Source organism: Festucalex cinctus, chromosome 12 (genome assembly GCF_051991245.1).
Source record: "Festucalex cinctus isolate MCC-2025b chromosome 12, RoL_Fcin_1.0, whole genome shotgun sequence".
NCBI lineage: Eukaryota > Metazoa > Chordata > Actinopteri > Syngnathiformes > Syngnathidae > Festucalex > Festucalex cinctus.
The window spans coordinates 28,391,010-28,408,436 of NC_135422.1; the positions used below are offsets into that span (position 1 = coordinate 28,391,010).

Below are 17,427 nucleotides of genomic sequence, written 5' to 3' on the forward strand. Positions count from 1 at the left end.
AGATTAACTTCATCTCTGTAGCGACCTGTGGATCGATCCAGGTCAGTCACGAGAATCTGCACACAAAACAGAAAATGATGTTGGCATTAGACTGCAAGACCACAGAAAATCATACAAAATCTCAGCAACTTGTATGACTGTCTTTGTAACTTTTTCAAAGAGGCTATTGTGTGGCACACTGTTATCCAATTACACTCACTGTCATCGGTCCAAATGCATTATTATGTCTCTGCACTACAAATAATTTACCTTTGACATATCTAGCTAGCTTGTGTTGCATTGTGACAGGCAGGATAAACTAAATCCACTTGATGGCAAAAGGTACAAGGAACCTCTAACATTCATATCACAGAATAGGGCGGTGCTTCCTGCGCTTATATCATCTGTGAGTTCAACAGGGCCAGATTTGACACTGAAAATGTAATTTAGAGATTAAATAGAGAAAAGAGCATTATTTCAGTGTCATCCTATATGTTTTGTGACAATCCATACCATACCGCTTTATTTATACACCACGTTTAAAAGACAGGCGACACCAAAGTGCTGTACATTTAACTCATTCAAACCCAAAAACGTGTTTTGAATGCTTTGTCCTTCAATTCCAAAAATGTATTCATACGTTTTTTTCTTCTTTTCCTTTTTATAATGCAAGAGCATACAGAAGGATTTGATTCAGTTTCTGACATGAAGAAGTGCAGGGCTCTACACTAACTTTTCCACTGGTAGCACTGGTGCGAGTAACATTTTTAGTTGGTTGCACAGGACAGGATTTGGTCGCACCATTTTTTGTGGAGGTGCAGTATGACCTTAGGCATACGCAACTCGATATATTTGCAAAATATTTGATTGGAACACGAGGTTTGCCTGTAACAGCAGCAGCTATCAAAACATACGATTCATTTAAATATTAAAAACATATAGTGACATTTGTTGCTTGTCGACATTAATCTTAAGACACCACACATTTTTACAGTATCTTCAAACATGTTAAAAAACAACAAAAATGTCTTCTATATTTTCATATATTGAATCAATTATTTGAATAGACCGCAACAAAGGGCGATATGACTGAAAAATTTATCAGTTAAAATATTTATTAGTCGCTATTGACAGTTATAATTGTTTTTTTTTTCTATTCAAAATAAGGATCAGAAAAACAAAAGGCTGATAATTTGAAATACAAATATTTAACCTTTAAAAAGACACAAACACAAGATGTGCACAGTGTGAAGTATTTTAGAAACATAAAAATTTGAGACATTAAATAAACCTACCGTCCAGCCTGTTAGGATCAGGCGCAGCCTTGAATCCTTTCCAGCTTGTTTTTGCGTGGTGGAGAATAAGCAGAACAGTATCGCTCCTTTTTAGCCATCAACTGGCGCGTTTATTGAACAGTCGCTTCAACTCAAAACAAATTCTGCTCTGCTCACACGCTAGAGCATTGTGCTATCATCACACATTCTCATTCGGCATACAAAACCGTAACATAAAGAGTAAGGGCGCCCCCTTAAGTCGATACTTAACACCCCCACTCGCACTTAGCTCTATGGCACATGTGTCAAGATCCGGTCCTCGAGGGCCAGAGTCCTGCATGTTTTCGAGGTTTCTCTACTACAACGCACCTGATTCAATGATCATGATAATTATCAGGCTCCTGCAGAGCTTACTGATGAGCTTAAATATGGATCAGCTGTGTTGAAAGTGGGAAACCTCCAAAACCCGCAGCACTGCGGCCCTCGAGGACTGCAGTTTGACACCTATGCTCTATGGGTTACTTGAAAACAAAAATATACACGTTCCCTTAAAAGGTAAATAAAAACAAAATACACCATGCAGTCGATGCATTTAAATGCCAAACAAATTCTGAGCAAATTTTCTCAACTTTAACTTATTAGCTGGTTTGGTTAACACATCTGCAACCATTTGCTCAGTAGGACAGTACTCCAATTTTATCCTACCACTGTTTACATGTTCCCTGATGAAATGGTACCTGATATCTATGTGCTTGCACCTTTGCCTGCTTACAGGGTTTCTGGCTAGTGCAATAGTACCCTGATTGTCCTCGTACACTTTTGTTTGTGCATATTGGTATTTGTCTATACCCCCTAGTAGCTGTTCTAAATGGATGCATTCTTGTATGGCTGATGCTAGAGATATGTACTCAGCCTCACAAGTCGATAAGGCTATTGGTTGTTTTCTTGTTTTCCATGAGATGAGAGCGCTTCCCTCACTCAAGTTAACACAATATCCTGTCATACTGTGCCTGTCTGTTGCGTCTGATGCCCAGTCAGCATCACAGAATACCCTGAGACCTAATTTCTCAGTACTGTTTCTTTTGAAACACAATTCCGAATCAGTTGTTCCTTTCAAGTATCTGAACACATGTTTAACTGTGTTCCAGTGTTCCACTGTCGGGTCAGCAAAGTGCTGAGATAGTCTACTGACCACATAGCTAAGATCTGGCCTCGTACATGTGGACAAGTAAATTAAACTTCCCACCGCCTCTCTGTACTTCTTTGGTTCCTTCATCTTTTGTGCCTCCTCCGAGTACTCTAACTTCAGTTCACACGGGGTCTCTCTGGGTTTGCAATCTTGCATTTAAAACCTTTCAAGAATTTTGTTTGCATATCGCTTTTGTGATATTTTAAACCATATCCTCCGTCTGGTTAAAGTCAATCCCAACAAAATGGTTTAACTTCCCCAGGTCTTTCATTTTAAATCTCTGAGCAAGCACCATTTTCACACTGTTCAGTACGTCTTCATTACTAGCTGCGACAATGAGATCATCCACCCATATTAGCAAAACAACTTTTGCATCAGCATTTTCTTTTGTGTACACACAGTGGTCAGCGGGATTTTGTTCAAAACCATTTTCGATCAGATATGCATGTAGGATCGTATACCAATTTCTGCCTGATTGCTTTAAACCATAAAGAGACTTCTGTAATTTGCACACCATTTTTTCACCGGTTTCCGTCTCTTTTTCATAACCTTGCGGTTGCTCGATATATATTTCAAAGTCAATTGGTGCATGCAAATAAGCAGTCTTCACGTCCATCTGGTGCAAGATGAGCTTCTCCTGCACTGCCTTTTGCATTAAGACTCTCACACTTGTCATCTCCGCTGTGGGTGAAAAGGTTTCGTCATAGTCAGTTCCTTGTTTCTGACTGTAGCCCTTTGCTACAAATCTTGCTTTGTATTTATTTGCGACATTGCTGTCACTCTTGAGTGCATAAACCCACCTAGCCCCCACTGCCCGTTTGCCTGGCGGCAACTGGGTAAGGCTGAAGGTCTTGTTCTCTTCCAGCGATTGAATCTCTTCATCCATTGCATTTCTCCACTCCTCAGATTCTGTTGATGTTATTGCATCTTGGTAAGATTGTGGAATATCGCATACTGCTCTGTAACATGAATCCACACATGTTACCAGTTTGTCAACTGTGTCCACCGTCTCAAACTCTTGCAGATGACTTGGAAGCCTCCTGTTTCTTTTTGGATTTCTTCTCACTACAATCTCAGATGTTTGACCATGTGGTGTATGTTCAGTCTTATCAGGTAGAGTTCCATGAACTCCACTTTGAGTACACTCATCTGGTACATTCACATTTTCACCATCAACATTTTCCTCCTTGTTGACCTTGGGATGTACCTCTTTACCATTATAGTCCATGCATGACTCAGGTGTTTGTGTTTCCTTTTCTTTGGCTGCCTCGGTTGTGAATTTTACCAACCTATGATTTTGAATCTTATCTGTATCAGGATAATACACCAAGTAGGCTGGGCTGTTTTTATCATAGCCCACGAACACACCCTGCTCGCATCTTGACTCTAGCTTGTCTTTGTCATTCTTGTATGCAAAACACATTGATCCAAATTTTTGCAGTTTGGATATATTTGGTTGTCTACCATTTAGCATCTCATATGGCGTTTTCTTTGTACGTCTGCTGTAACATCGATTTCGTACATAAGCTGCTGTCTGAACAGCGTAGTTCCACAGCTTGTTTGGTAGCTTACTTTCAATCAGAAAACATCTGGCCATGTCATACAGCGTTCTCGACCCTCTCTCTGCCGTACCATTCTGATGTGGTGAATACGGTGCAGATGTCTCGTGCCTAATTTTATTTTTCCTCAACAGTGCTTGAAAGTCTCGGCTCTGTACCGTTGTCTGAACGAATACATTTGATTACTCCATAAGGCGCTATGTCTGCCAAGAACTTTTCTGTCGCCTCAACGGTGTCACTCTTGGATTTAAGAAAGTACACCAATATGGTGCCGGAATAATCATCTGTGAATGATTGCGCATATCTATGGCCTTCTATGCTAGGTGTCCGCATTGGACCTGTTAAATCAGTGTGCACTAGTTCCAAGGGCTTCTTAGCCTTACTGTCAGGCTCCCTATTTCTAGTTTGTGCGAATTTTGCATGTGTACACACTTCGCAAAAAGCGGGCTTCACTGAACTGTTCATTATTTGCATACCTTTCACTACACCTTGTAGTTTTTGTACATCTTGGTAGTTGCAATGACCTAAAATTTCGTGCCAAGTTTTTACATCATGACACACACATTGTTTACACTGGTCAACATTCTTTTCAACAATTGGCAAGTAAAACAAGTTACCACTCTCATGGATGTCAAACCTGTTACCATCCTTGGTAACCATGTGATTGTTCTCCTTCTCAAAGATGATCGTTGCTCCTCCGTTTGTTGCTCTTGCCACTGAAAAGATGTTGTGTGGGTATGAAGGCATGTAGAGTGCCTCCCTCAGATGTGCCGTGTGTTGTCGCCCGGCGCTGTCTTGAAGGTAGACTACTGCCGTTCCTCTACGTTGTGCTATCCGTTGCATTGGGTTCCATCAGCCAATTCAACTGAATGAGACTCAGGCCTGAATGAGTCATCGAAGCTTTTGAACTTCCCAATGTCATTCACGATGTGGGATGTTGCTCCTCCGTCCACCATGATGCCTTTCCTCTTCACGTCGTCAGTCGATCTCTCTATGTTTAGGTGATTGGCCTTGAAGAACTGGTCTTGATCGCTTGTCTCTTCACGACACGTCCACTCCTCTCCAAGCCGGTACACGTAGCTTTACTGTTAGCTCAGCACGTCTATTCTTCGCGGTAACTTATTCCGGTAAATTCGTCCGGTGCTCGCCAACTTACGTTTTTAGCTTGTGTCCAAACTTTTCACTCGGTACCTGGGCCCATAACCTGTTAGGATCAGGCGCAGCCTTGAATCCTTTCCAGCTTGTTTTTGCGTGGTGGAGAATAAGCAGAACAGTATCGCTCCTTTTTAGCCATCAACTGGCGCGTTTATTGAACAGTCGCTTCAACTCAAAACAAATTCTGCTCTGCTCACACGCTAGAGCATTGTGCTATCATCACACATTCTCATTCGGCATACAATACCGTAACATAAAGAGTAAGGGCGCCCCCTTAAGTCAATACTTAACACAGCCAAAAGAAATGTGAAGCCACCTTATGGAACAATAAATCTATCAAACACATTTTAACCACTTAATATATCCAAAAAATATTGCCAAAAGTGACAATCCCTAAATTTTTCTTTTTCTTTTGCCATCACATTCATTTTTGGTTAATGTATAACATCTTTTTTTTTTTTTTTTTTTATGTGAGACACGATGATGACCCCGGAATCACTGCTGTTCATGTTTTTTTTTTTTTTTTTTTTTTTTTTTGCTGTGGTTCATTTTGAGTTTGATGACGTAATTGCGGGCACGTCTCAGTTCTCAGCATGTTGACACTCGCGGGCGTGGAACCGTCACTTGCCTTTGGTGCCGGTTGCCGTGGGTTCGATCCTCCGCCTGGGAGAGGCCCATGTATGTTCTTGTAGGCCATGTGTGTGAGTGGGTATAAAAAATACAAAAATGAAAAAAAAAAAAAAAAAAAAAAAGCATGTTGACTCTCGCTGTGACGCACGCGCGCACACTATATTAAAGGCCTCAGTATGCTTCTGCGAGAGGATCGCGTCGAGGCGTCACGTTGGAGCTCCGCTCGTGCGTTTGCCTTCCGACTTGTGCGCAATACACATCGGTGTCTGCTGGAGTTTCACACCAAGTCCCGCTGTCACTATGGCTGGGCCGCCACAGAGTGGCGATTCTTCTGCATTTTATGACGGATTCAGGAAGTTCAATTTAATTCAGAAACACGAAACAAAGCCGGGGGGAGAGTAAGTTCATCACCGTGGCAATTAATTATTGCCAATTTGCACCGGTGTCGGCCGTAAACTCGCCAAAACACAACAGCCGTGCGCTTAGCGAACACAGTTTTTTATTTTTATTTTTTATTTTATTTTTTTTTGTTATTGTTGTTTTCCGCCTCTCGTCCCAGGCACATATCCACATGCACAGCCGTGGTCTCCGAGCAGGGAAGTCGATTTGCGCCGCCAGTTGCCTTCACGGAAACTATCTGGGCGGGGGGCGGGGAGAGAGAGAGAGAAAAAAAAGAAAAAACGCCATCGAACGGACCAATCAGAAGCGAGCGACGCCCCGCCATCAACGTGCGTCCAAGGATTGGCGACGTGTGCACGTCGGCCGGCCACGAGCGACGCAGCACTTAAAATTCATGGCTCGCGTCGATTATGTGATCGACGGTGCTCATCGACGCGAGAGCAAACGTGGAGGCATAAATTAGGCTTTAGGCCTCAGTATAGTCCTGCTTGAGGCTCACGTGGAGACGTTAAGGCCTCAGTATGCTTCTGCGAGAGGCTCACATGGAGGCGTTACGGCGTAGCTCCGCTCGTGCGTTTGCCTTCCGACTTGTGCGCAATACACATCTGTGTCTGCTGGAGTTTCACACCAAGTCCCGCTGTCACTATGGCTGGGACGCCACAGAGTGGCGATTCCTCGGCATTTTATGACGGATTCAGGAAGTTCAATTTAATTCAGAAACACGAAACAAAGCCGGGGGGAGAGTAAATTAATCACCGTGGCAATTAATTATTGCCAACTTGCACCGGTGTCGGCCGTAAACTCGCCTAAACACAACAGCCATGCGCTTAGCGAACACATTTTTTTTTTAAAGTTATTGTTGTTTTCCACCTCTCGTCCCAGGTACATATCCAAATGCACAGCCGTGGTCTCCGAGCAGGAAGTCGATTTGCGCCGCCAGTTGTCTTCACGGAAACTATCTGGGCGGGGGGCGGGGAGAGAGAAAGAAAAAAAAAGAAAAAACGCCATCAAACGGACCAATCAGAAGCGAGCTACGCCCCGCCATCTACGGCGTTCAAGGATTGGCGACGTGTGCACCGCAGCCAGCCACGAGCGACGCGGCACTTAGAATTCATGGCTCGCGTCGATCATGTGACCTACGGCGATCATCAACGCGAGAGCAAACGTGGAGGCATAAATTAGGCTTAATTTATGCCTCCACGTTTGCTCTCGCGTGATCGGTGCAAATTGGCAATAATTAATTGCCACGGTGATGAACTTACTCTCCCCCCGGCTTTGTTTCGTGTTTCTGAATTAAATTGAACTTCCTGAATCCGTCATAAAATGCTTACATCATAATCATTTTGTGAGACCTTGTTCTTGTATAATCATTTTAACACAAATATATTTATTTTACAAAACAAAATTTTTTCTAACACCTAAAGTGATCATTATGGGACTTTTTTTCTTCTTTCTGACGGTAACGTGTGAAACTCCAGCAGACACCGATGTGTATTGTGATGTGTATTGCGCACAAGTCGGAAGGCAAACGCACGAGCGGAGCTCCAACGTGACGCCTCCACGCGAGCCTCTCGCAGAAGCATACTGAGGCCTTTAAGCCTAATTTATGCCTCCACGTTTGCTCTCGCGTTGATGATCGCCGTAGGTCACATGATCGACGCGAGCCATGAATTTTAAGTGCCGCGTCGCTCGTGGCCGGCTGCGGTGAACACACGTCGCCAATCCTTGAACGCCGTAGATGGCGGGGCGTAGCTCGCTTCTGATTGGTCCGTTCGATGGCGTTTTTTCTTTTTTTCTCTCTCTCTCTCTCCCCGCCCCCCGCCCAGATAGTTTCCGTGAAGGCAACTGGCGGCGCAAATCGACTTCCTGCTCGGAGACCACGGCTGTGCATGTGCATATGTGCCTGGGACGAGAGGCGGAAAACAACAATAACTTAAAAAAAACAAAAAAAAACTGTGTTCGCTAAGCGCATGGCTGTTGTGTTTTGACGAGTTTACGGCCGACACCGGTGCAAATTGGCAATAATTAATTGCCACGGTGATGAACTTACTCTCCCCCCGGCTTTGTTTCGTGTTTCTGAATTAAATTGAACTTCCTGAATCCGTCATAAAATGCAGAGGAATCGCCACTCTGTGGCGTCCCAGCCATAGCGACAGCGGGACTTGGTGTGAAACTCCAGCAGACACAGATGTGTATTGCGCACAAGTCGGAAGGCAAACGCCCGAGCGGAGCTACGCCGTAACGCCTCCACGCGAGCCTCTCGCAGAAGCATACTGAGGCCTTAAGGATTCCCGGCGGATTTTTTTAGTGATGACAAAATGAAGCCCCGTAAAGCAGTGAAGCCCTGCAGTGAGGGGGCGGGGTTCGCGGGGCGGTCGTCGGGGGGGGGGGGGGGGGGGGGGGGGGGGCTTGTTTTGGGGGGGGGGTGGAGGTATGGGTGGGTGGGGGGTTGGGTGTTGGGGGTCGGGGTGTGTTCGGGGGTTTGGGGGCCGGGGGTGGCGGGGCCTGGGTCGTGGCGGGTGGCGGGTTTGGGTGGGGTGCGGGGGGGTCGTGGGGGGATGGGGGCTGGGGACCGGTGGGGCGCTGTGGGGGCCCGCCGGGCCTCGTTCTGCGGCCTTGGGCTCGGGGGTATGGGCCGGGGCTGGGGCGGGGGTGTTCCGGGCGTCTGGGTCGGCCCGCCAGCCGGTGTCCGCTCGGGTGGCTTGGGGGTGGCCTTGGTGCTGCCGCGGCCTTGGGATTCCGGGGGGGGGGGGGCGGTGCTCGCTTTGCTGGACCGCGGTTGACGGCTTCTTTCTTTGGTGGTGGTCCTTATGCATGCCAGATCCATCGCACCAGCATCTACTGAAACTCAAACAGAATTTGCCTCTCCCTCCCACAGCCCCTTGAATCAGTGGGTGCTGGTGTCTGTGGATCTCACTTTGCTTTATCTATCCTTCCCTCCTTCCTCTCTTTAGTTTTTCCTCTGGTCACTTGAGATCTCAATTTATTGGAAGTTTGAGGTTTCTGGGGTTGGCATAAGACTCTGGTTTTGTAACCACGCAGGAGGGGTTTGGTTGGTGCTGGATTTCACTTTGATGGATTTGATGTACTGGCTTCTATGGATCTCACTCTGCCTCATCGATCCTTCCCTCCTTCCTCTCTTTAGTTTTTCCTCTGGTCTCTTGAGATCTCGCTAATTTGTTGGAATTTAGAGGCTTCCGGGGTTGGCGTAAGACTTTGATTTTGTAACCATGGGGAAGGCAGGAAGTGTTTGGTCGGTGCTGGATTTCACTTTGATTTATCTTTCTTTTCTCTTTATTTTTTCTGACCTTTTCTCTGGTCTCCTGACCATTTGAACCTCACGACTCTGGCAAGATTCTGAAGTACCTGGTTAAGGCGAAGGGTAATGGGATATTTACAAGGTTTTAGGTGAATTAATGAGTATAAATTTATATGTATTTGCTAACACGCAAACGCACACACGCAAACGCACGCAAACGCACACACACACACACACACACACACACACACACAAAAGAGCAATGATGATAATACGTTGAATCGGTAAGACTACCGAATGAACAATTCTGAGCTCTTTAAAAAAAAAAAAAAAAAAAATGAATATATATTTGAAGAGTGTTTTAACATGAATTGTTCTGTGTTACTTTGTCTATGTTTGTGCTTATGCAACAAGTGAAAATGTGAAATGAGGTAAAATAAAGTGCTTATTCATTTTTATTTAAAACCAATATTTTTTCCCAAGTTTTTGGACTCAGGCGGTTTCTTTTTTTTTGCAGAGAATTTCACCTGCTTTGAAAAAAAAACTCTTTCACATGGTACTGAGGAAGCAGGGGTGCATCGATATGAGATAGCAAGTTTGTATAGAATTGGACGCGTATATTTCTGTGATTCCCAGTACTGAAGGGGACTTTCAACTGTGAACAGAAAAATGTGAATTTTATATGTTGTCACATTTTATTTTATTTTATCATTGGAATCTGTTAAAATAGTGCCGTAATTGCAGTGCATTACCTTCTGAGGTGAGATCTGCTCATAGTGCTCCCAAACAAGGGAAAATCTCTTTCTTGCTGGTTCCATCGCAAAAAGAAGCTCGTCAAATCGAATGCCAAAAGCAAAAAAGTAGCGCAATAAGGGACCCGAAAACACAAAAAGGGGAATCCATAGCGTTTCTTTGCCGCTTTTATTTCGAACTACACTCCAACCTATCGAATCATTTCCTGAATCAGTCACGTGGTACACCTCCTTCGTGGGGCTTCAAACATCACCACGTACTGCATCAACACACGCATTGACACGCCGTTCATGAACCACTCATCTACATTACTTGGCACACGCTTCAGGGATTCGACCCGAGAAGCACATCACTAGATTTTTTGTCTCGACGACCGGCGCTGCAGAAGCACTGCCGTAGGGGTTCTAAACAGCAGTTGCAACGGAACCGCTCGGCCCTGAAAGAGTCCCATGGAGACATCCGAGGACAAAAAATGCCGCTTCCATGTGGAACCGGTCCGATGGAAAGCGCCATATTATAAATGTTTGTATGTAAATTGTAGTCTGCGCGGTGCGCGTGTACACTATCACGTGCCGATGAGGAAGTAGCCAGCCAATCACAGCGGGTCATGTTTCACTCAAATACTATTGGATTGAGTCGGCGCATGGTGACGCGCTCTTGTTGCGACGTGAGAGCCAGAGGAGGACACGCCGACTTTCGAATGTACGTTTTAAACATAGTGCAGAGGGAGCATCAATCCACTCGCGTCGCGTGAGCGGTATTTTTTTTCATCGGCACACACTTGAAAGTTACCCGCATTTGCGAGTGAAATGCTCGCACTGTCGAGCCCTGGACACAGATGAACGCCTTCTCCATATACACAAAACACATTTATACATGTTATACATTTATTTTTTTACTATTCCTCTCTGGCTCATTTGTTTTAAATTTCACATTGTTGTTATTTGTCAAGATTTAAATATTGAAAATTAATTGTTAAATTGATTAGATTTGTTTTTACTGTTATAATAATGACATTGATTGCATCCAAATAAATAAACAAATTAAATGGGGGGGGTAAAAAAAAAAAAGTACAAAAGTACCTAAAATTGGTCCCGTTGAGTACCGATTCCCAAGTATCGATTCCCAGGTACCAAGAAGGGGAACAGTATCGGTTCAAATGTGAATGGTACCCATCCCTATAAATAAATAAATACCGTATTTTCCGCACTATAAGGCGCACCTAAAAGCCTTCAAATTTTTCAAAAGCTGACCACGCGCCTTATAATCCAGTGCGCCTTATATGTTGATCAATATTGAGTCGCAACAGGTCTCGCTGTCAAGACGCTATCGGTGACCTTACACGATCAGTGACGCGCATGCGCAAAATATCCTACTATCTTGGTTCGCTAGCTAATACTAATACTTTACCTCAGAGAAAATAATAAAACAGCTATTTATTCATTTTGGGAGTGAATGGAGTTGTCAGAAACCTGGTTTGTAATCTATTAATAAAGTTTGACTGACCTATCTGACTCTTTTGTTGACATTCCCTTTAGTGCAGCCCCATCTAATGGATGCATAACGTAACCCCAGCCTCTACTGTAGCGCTTTATATATGGAAAAAGTTTTAAAATATGTCATTCATTGAAGGTGCGCCTTATAATGCGGTGCGCCTTATATATGGAAAAAGTTTTAGGGTATGCCATTCATTGAAGGTGCGCCTTATAATGCGGTGCGCCTTATATATGGAAAAAGTTTTCAGATATGTCGCTCGTTGAAGGTGCGCCTTTTATTGCGGTGCGCCTTATAGTGCGGAAAATACGCTAATAATCTGACCTGGAAGCGTGTTCTCTCTGAAGCAAAGTTCTGGTAGTGTACCATGGCCTCAAGTACTTTCTTATGGCCTCCAGGCACCAGGCAAACTGCACCCAGAATCTCTAGGACAGCAACCTAGGAAAGAGAAGAAAGCTCATAAATATTACTGATTCTTAAAGGCCCGGTCTGCCGTTTTCACCTAGGAAAAGGCACTTTTTAAATACAGGATTTAAACAGACAAAACTTCTTCTCGATTTACAGCTCTGGGCTTCTCTTAATGTCTGGTGGTGATTTTGTCCTAAACCCCCAGCCCCCCAACCTGTATTGTGCCATTTTGTGTTTGTTTTGTAAACAGCGGGACGTTTCTGTGGAAAGACAGTGTTTACACCCCTCCAGCCAATTGCAGAGCGGGGGGTGGGGTGTCGTAAACGGGGCCGGGCGAATTTGTCGGCTGCGAGACGTCACTCCCGCGGCAACTTGACAGCACGCACGGATTATTTTATTTTATTTTTTATACTCACTCACTCACTCACTCACTCACTCACTCACTCACTCGCAGAAGCTTACATGTGTGAATGAGTGAGTGAAAAAAAAATCCGTGCGTGTTGTCAAATTGCTGCGGGAGTGACGTCATGCAGCCGAAAAATTCGCCCGGCCCCGTTTGCGACACGACAACCCCCGCTCTGTGATTGGCTGGAGGGGTGTAAACACTGTCTTTCCACAGAAACGTCCCGCTGTTTACAAAACAAACATAAAATGGCACAATACAGGCTTGGGGGTTAGGACAAAATCACCACCAGACATTAAGAGAAGCCCAGAGCTGTAAATTGAGAAGTAGTTTGTTGGTTTAAATCCTGTATTTAAAGAGTGCCTTTTCCTGAGTGAAAACGGCCAACCGGGCCTTTAAATATGTCTGTGTTAATGTTAATTTGTTCTGTTCTGTTTGTGTTAGTGTTAATTTGTTCTTACTTAAACAAACAAACCAAAAAAAATACAAGTAAGATTTACAAATCATTTCCTAAACATCAAGTATAATGTATATTACTGGCACCAGTGTCACGGCAAAACAGCATACTTGTCAGAGTACCATATTGCACTTCTGCGCATGCGGTGTAGGGAACGGGTCATGCGCAGTAGGAACGGGTTGGGTGTTAGGTTGAGTTCAGGGTGAGGTAACAGATAGAGTTTACATAACGGCAGCTATACGCTGACCTGACGAGGTATGCTGATCTGACAGAACACCAGGCCAAAACCTTGTACCTCTAAAATCTGCACTTTTCAGGAGACCCCCAAAGTGGCATGTTTGTTCAACTATAAACATTACGTCCTCAAAGACAGCAAGCCATTTTCAACACTTTAGATTGGTCAAGATTTAGACTGGGCAGCTGGGAAAAAAAATGGTAGAAATTCATGGTTGTGCACTCAAGTACCTTGGTTTTAATGTTTTCTGTAGCAAGACTTTGTGCAATGATGTTGATACTCTCACTGTGTCCCAGGACATGAGCTCTGCCCTGTGAATTGTTCATCAAAGCCTTGATGCATCCAATCAATGATGTGTGGAGTGGAGATTCTGTTGTCTCATAGTCCATTGACTTCAGGAAGTTCAAGATACATGATAAGCCATCTAAGTCAATAAACCTTGTGACAAACCTGTGAGAGATCAAGCAGAGAGGTCCATCTGTCAAACATAAATCTGTCAGAGTTAGCATTTTTGGAATAGTTTTGATGGTGATGTTCTCTCGGGTTAAGGTCAAGGTAAACTTTATTAGACCTGAGGAGCAATTCCTTTTACAGCCATCAGTCAACATGAGAAAATTAAAACTAACACCAACATTACACACACCTACTGACACAGTATACAGTGTTATTCCATACTATTTAAAATGGTAATGAAAACAGGTATTATTTATTTTTTTACATTGGTTTGTCCTGCACCAGGTTATAATGTATCTACGCCCTGATGGCAACAGTTTATATTCACCAGACAGAGGGTGACCGCTGTAATAGATCAGGCCTTTGTTTTGCTCGTCTCGCTCGTTAAAGTGAGGAAAGTTTCTGGGAGTTACGACCTCCGATCTTACTGAACTTATTATTTCTACAAGTCAGGAATCCAAACAAGCAGATACAGACAAATCTATGACAGACTCAATGAAACAAGAATATAACTACATAAAAATAGGGTCAAAAGCACATCTGCTGGTGGGCCTAGGCACAGAGTTAGTGTGGGCATCAAATGTTAACGTGTCATCAAGAATGATCCCCAGGTATTGATCCTTTTCTCCATAGGCTGACCATAGATAAGAAGAGGAGGGAAAAAGCGTAGACTTCCTTCTGAAAGCAATGACCGTTTCTTTTTGTTTTAGAGACATTGATTTTTATGATGGAACAACCACATCAATCTCTAAAAATACGTACCACATGACCATAATCAGAATCGTCATCATTTAAAAGTGACAAAATAACAGAATCATTTGCATATGTGATTAATAATATATCCTTTCCATGACTCAGACACTCATTTGTATATAAACCGATTAAAAGCGGTGCGAACCTGTGGAAGATAACATCTGCTAAAACACCATTAACTCACTTTCTGCGGTCTATCTTTTAAGAAGTCCATCATCCAGCACACTAGACTGTAGTCAATGTTGTAGGTGCTGGAAATGTGAGGTTGTAAGTAATTAAAATCAGAAGAGAATTTAATACAAAGCAAATACAAAATTGCTCACACCATCCAAATTGCCTTGTACAATATTTAGTTTGGTTTGGTTTAGTTTGGTTTATTCATTTTTTCCTTTCGGACACATTACAGCTTACATCAATCACATCACATCATTTGCAACATTGACATCCGAAAGAAGGGCTGACGGGTAGAAGCCGAAGCTTATTCAAGACCCGTCCCCATCACTGTAACGCATCAATCATATACATTATTTAGAATAGTCATTAATTTTTATCGTTATCCATCCCATACTATCCAATGTCCGTGTGTAGATTGTGGCTATTCCCAGTCATTTGGAACTGTTGTTAGTTCCCAAACGCCACCAGCAGGCCCACCCCGCCAGGCGAGGAGCCAAGGCAAGCTCAATTCTTCTCTTTCACCCGTAGCGTCTTCGCTGCCTCGATTCTGGTCAGGTAGCACCACTGGTTGCTAGCACATTGTAGATCTGATGAATCCTGTGCGCTGCCCAGCCTAGCTCACCCAGCAGAGCGGCCCACGCCAGCCGCATTCCAGGAACCAGACCACCAACCCCATTTTGCGTATTGACAGCAGTTTCATTGTAGCCACAATACAGCCTTATCATGTCGCCTTGACTGTTACAACAAATGTCCAAACGGAATTCGCGCCAGACAATATTTAGATTCAAACGGGAACAGCAATACATGTTATCAATGCAGGTGTATAAACAAGAGTTAGCCTTGGCAAAGTCAGCAAGTAATCATATACAACTCCAGCTTTGGGTAATTAGTGATGTTGTTGTTGTGATATTGTGAATTAATGTTGTCTCTCAAGCGCTGCCAATTCCTCAGCTCCTTTCACGATTCGTGTTTTTAGTTGACCAGAGTTATCTTTAGTTTGAATAAAAATTCGGCAGTCTTTTGTCCACGTGCTTTCGATAAGTCCATTCTTTCTCATTTGTCGTGCCTTTTTGGCGATGTCAGCATTTCGTTTGGTGAGGTTTTCGTTGATGTAGACATGTTTCCCACGAAGCTTGTGACGGTGTCTCAGAAGAGCAATCTTTTTCTTTCTGTCAACAAACCTGATCAGAACTGCCGGTGGTCGTGTCCCTCCAGTTGGGAGCGAAAAGCACATCGGAATGTGCGCAGATCAACAGTTAATCCCAAATAAAAAAAAATAAAAAAATAAATCTCTGAGTTGAAGTGTCACTTGCTGTTCCACAGTCTCATTCCCTGAAGATTGGTCAGAATTTTCCATGCTCGTGCTAGCCGCAGCTCTCAAAGGGCCACGGCGCGGCTTGATCTTGATACCGGTGACTATCACATCGTTGATACGAAGATTTTGTTCCAAATCATCCACTTTTTGTTCCAAGGCAACAACGCGTCAATCTTTTTCCTGTGTCTCTGTCTTCAATTGCTGTATTTCCTGAAGAAGTGGCTCAATGCTCTTCTTCATTTCAAGTAATTCAGCAACCATTCCACTGAGTTTTTTTCAGAGAAGATTTTATCTCCTCATTCTCGTCAGCTCTTTTTCCGCCAGGCATTCTGCAACAATGTGGTTAAAAATCCCAATGCAAAAATCAACAAGTAGTTTGATTCACGAGCGAGTGCAGGAGCAAGTACAGATGCGTCCCTCCTCAACAGATGCGTCCTTGAAGAGTAAAAGATTTATACAGCATTCTCAACTCCCCTATTAGCCCAATAAGTAAATAGGAATGGATCCAATTTGTCCTGTACCCATAATCTCATCTTGAATATTTTTTCAAAGACTTTCCTGACCAGGGAGGTAGGTAAATGCTACAGGTCTGAACTTATTAAGAAATTTGGGCCATGCCGTTTTTGACACTGGAACAATTATCGAGTCCTTCCACAGGCCAGGGATGTTTAAAGATGAGTCCAACCCTCACTAGAAACTAATCAGACTTACTGTCGGTAATGTGGATCAAACTCTGACACTGGTTGCACAGGGACCGAACAGCCCGCATTAGCAGGCTCAGTAACCCGTACTCTCGAATTATCACCCACAGGACTCCCCGAAGGACATGGTTGAATGCCTTCTCCAAGTCCACAAAACACACGTACTGGCTGGGCGAACTCCCCATGCACCCTCGAGGAACTTTCGAAGGGTGTCCGTCCACTGTTCCGTAGTCGGGACAAAAACCACATTCCAAGTTAATTTGAGCATTTGTGATTTGTTAGTCAGTGAGCGCTTTCGATAGTTAGATCTGGGTGTTAAGTTATCGTTCGGATTTGAGCTTGCTTGAACTTGGAAAGATTGAGAAACTTGTAGAAGACACTTTATCAACTACCTTTTTGTTTGTTTGTTTGTTTGTTTATTTGTTTGATTTTTAAATCAAAATGACATTAAGAGACTGCCACATTAGAAAAATAAGGTATTGGCATGGAGGAGTAGCTATTCCATGTATTGCTTTCTCGCAAACCCCACCACCCATTTTGACCTTACGTTACTGAGTCACAAAATATATGTAATTCTGTGTCACTAGAAATGTACATTAAATTTTACAGTTTAGTCTATGTTTCAAAAATAACATGATGTACCTCATAGGTTGTGTCCTCAGCGCTGTCTTAAGGCCTTCTACGACTCTTTGTCTTCCTTGATCTTCTTCTTCCTCCATAACAAACAGGGTCTTTCTCTGATGTGACAAAATGAAAAAGGAAAGAAAAAACTTCTGAAAACTATTTTAGAAGCCCTTCTAAGCCCTTCCTCTTGTCGCCGCTCCGCCTCCTTCAGCA

General features: G+C 43.6%; 1 protein-coding gene across 8 annotated transcripts in view; it reads right to left on the reverse strand.

Moving 5' to 3' along the window:
• Window positions 1–17,427, reverse strand: part of LOC144031240 (disheveled-associated activator of morphogenesis 1-like) — a 94,065-nt gene that overhangs the window by 41,088 nt on the left and 35,550 nt on the right. For 7 of the 8 annotated variants that reach the window (XM_077538141.1, XM_077538140.1, XM_077538144.1 and 4 more), the window contains 4 exons: window positions 17,233–17,327; window positions 13,425–13,644; window positions 12,016–12,129; window positions 1–56 (listed from right to left, as the gene is read on the reverse strand). The exon at window positions 1–56 is cut by the window's left edge and continues 55 nt beyond it. In XM_077538141.1, coding sequence (XP_077394267.1) covers window positions 1–56; window positions 12,016–12,129; window positions 13,425–13,644; window positions 17,233–17,327 — 485 coding nt within the window. The remainder of the gene's footprint in view (window positions 57–12,015; window positions 12,130–13,424; window positions 13,645–17,232; window positions 17,328–17,427) is intronic. The other variant, XM_077538148.1, reaches the window with a different exon arrangement.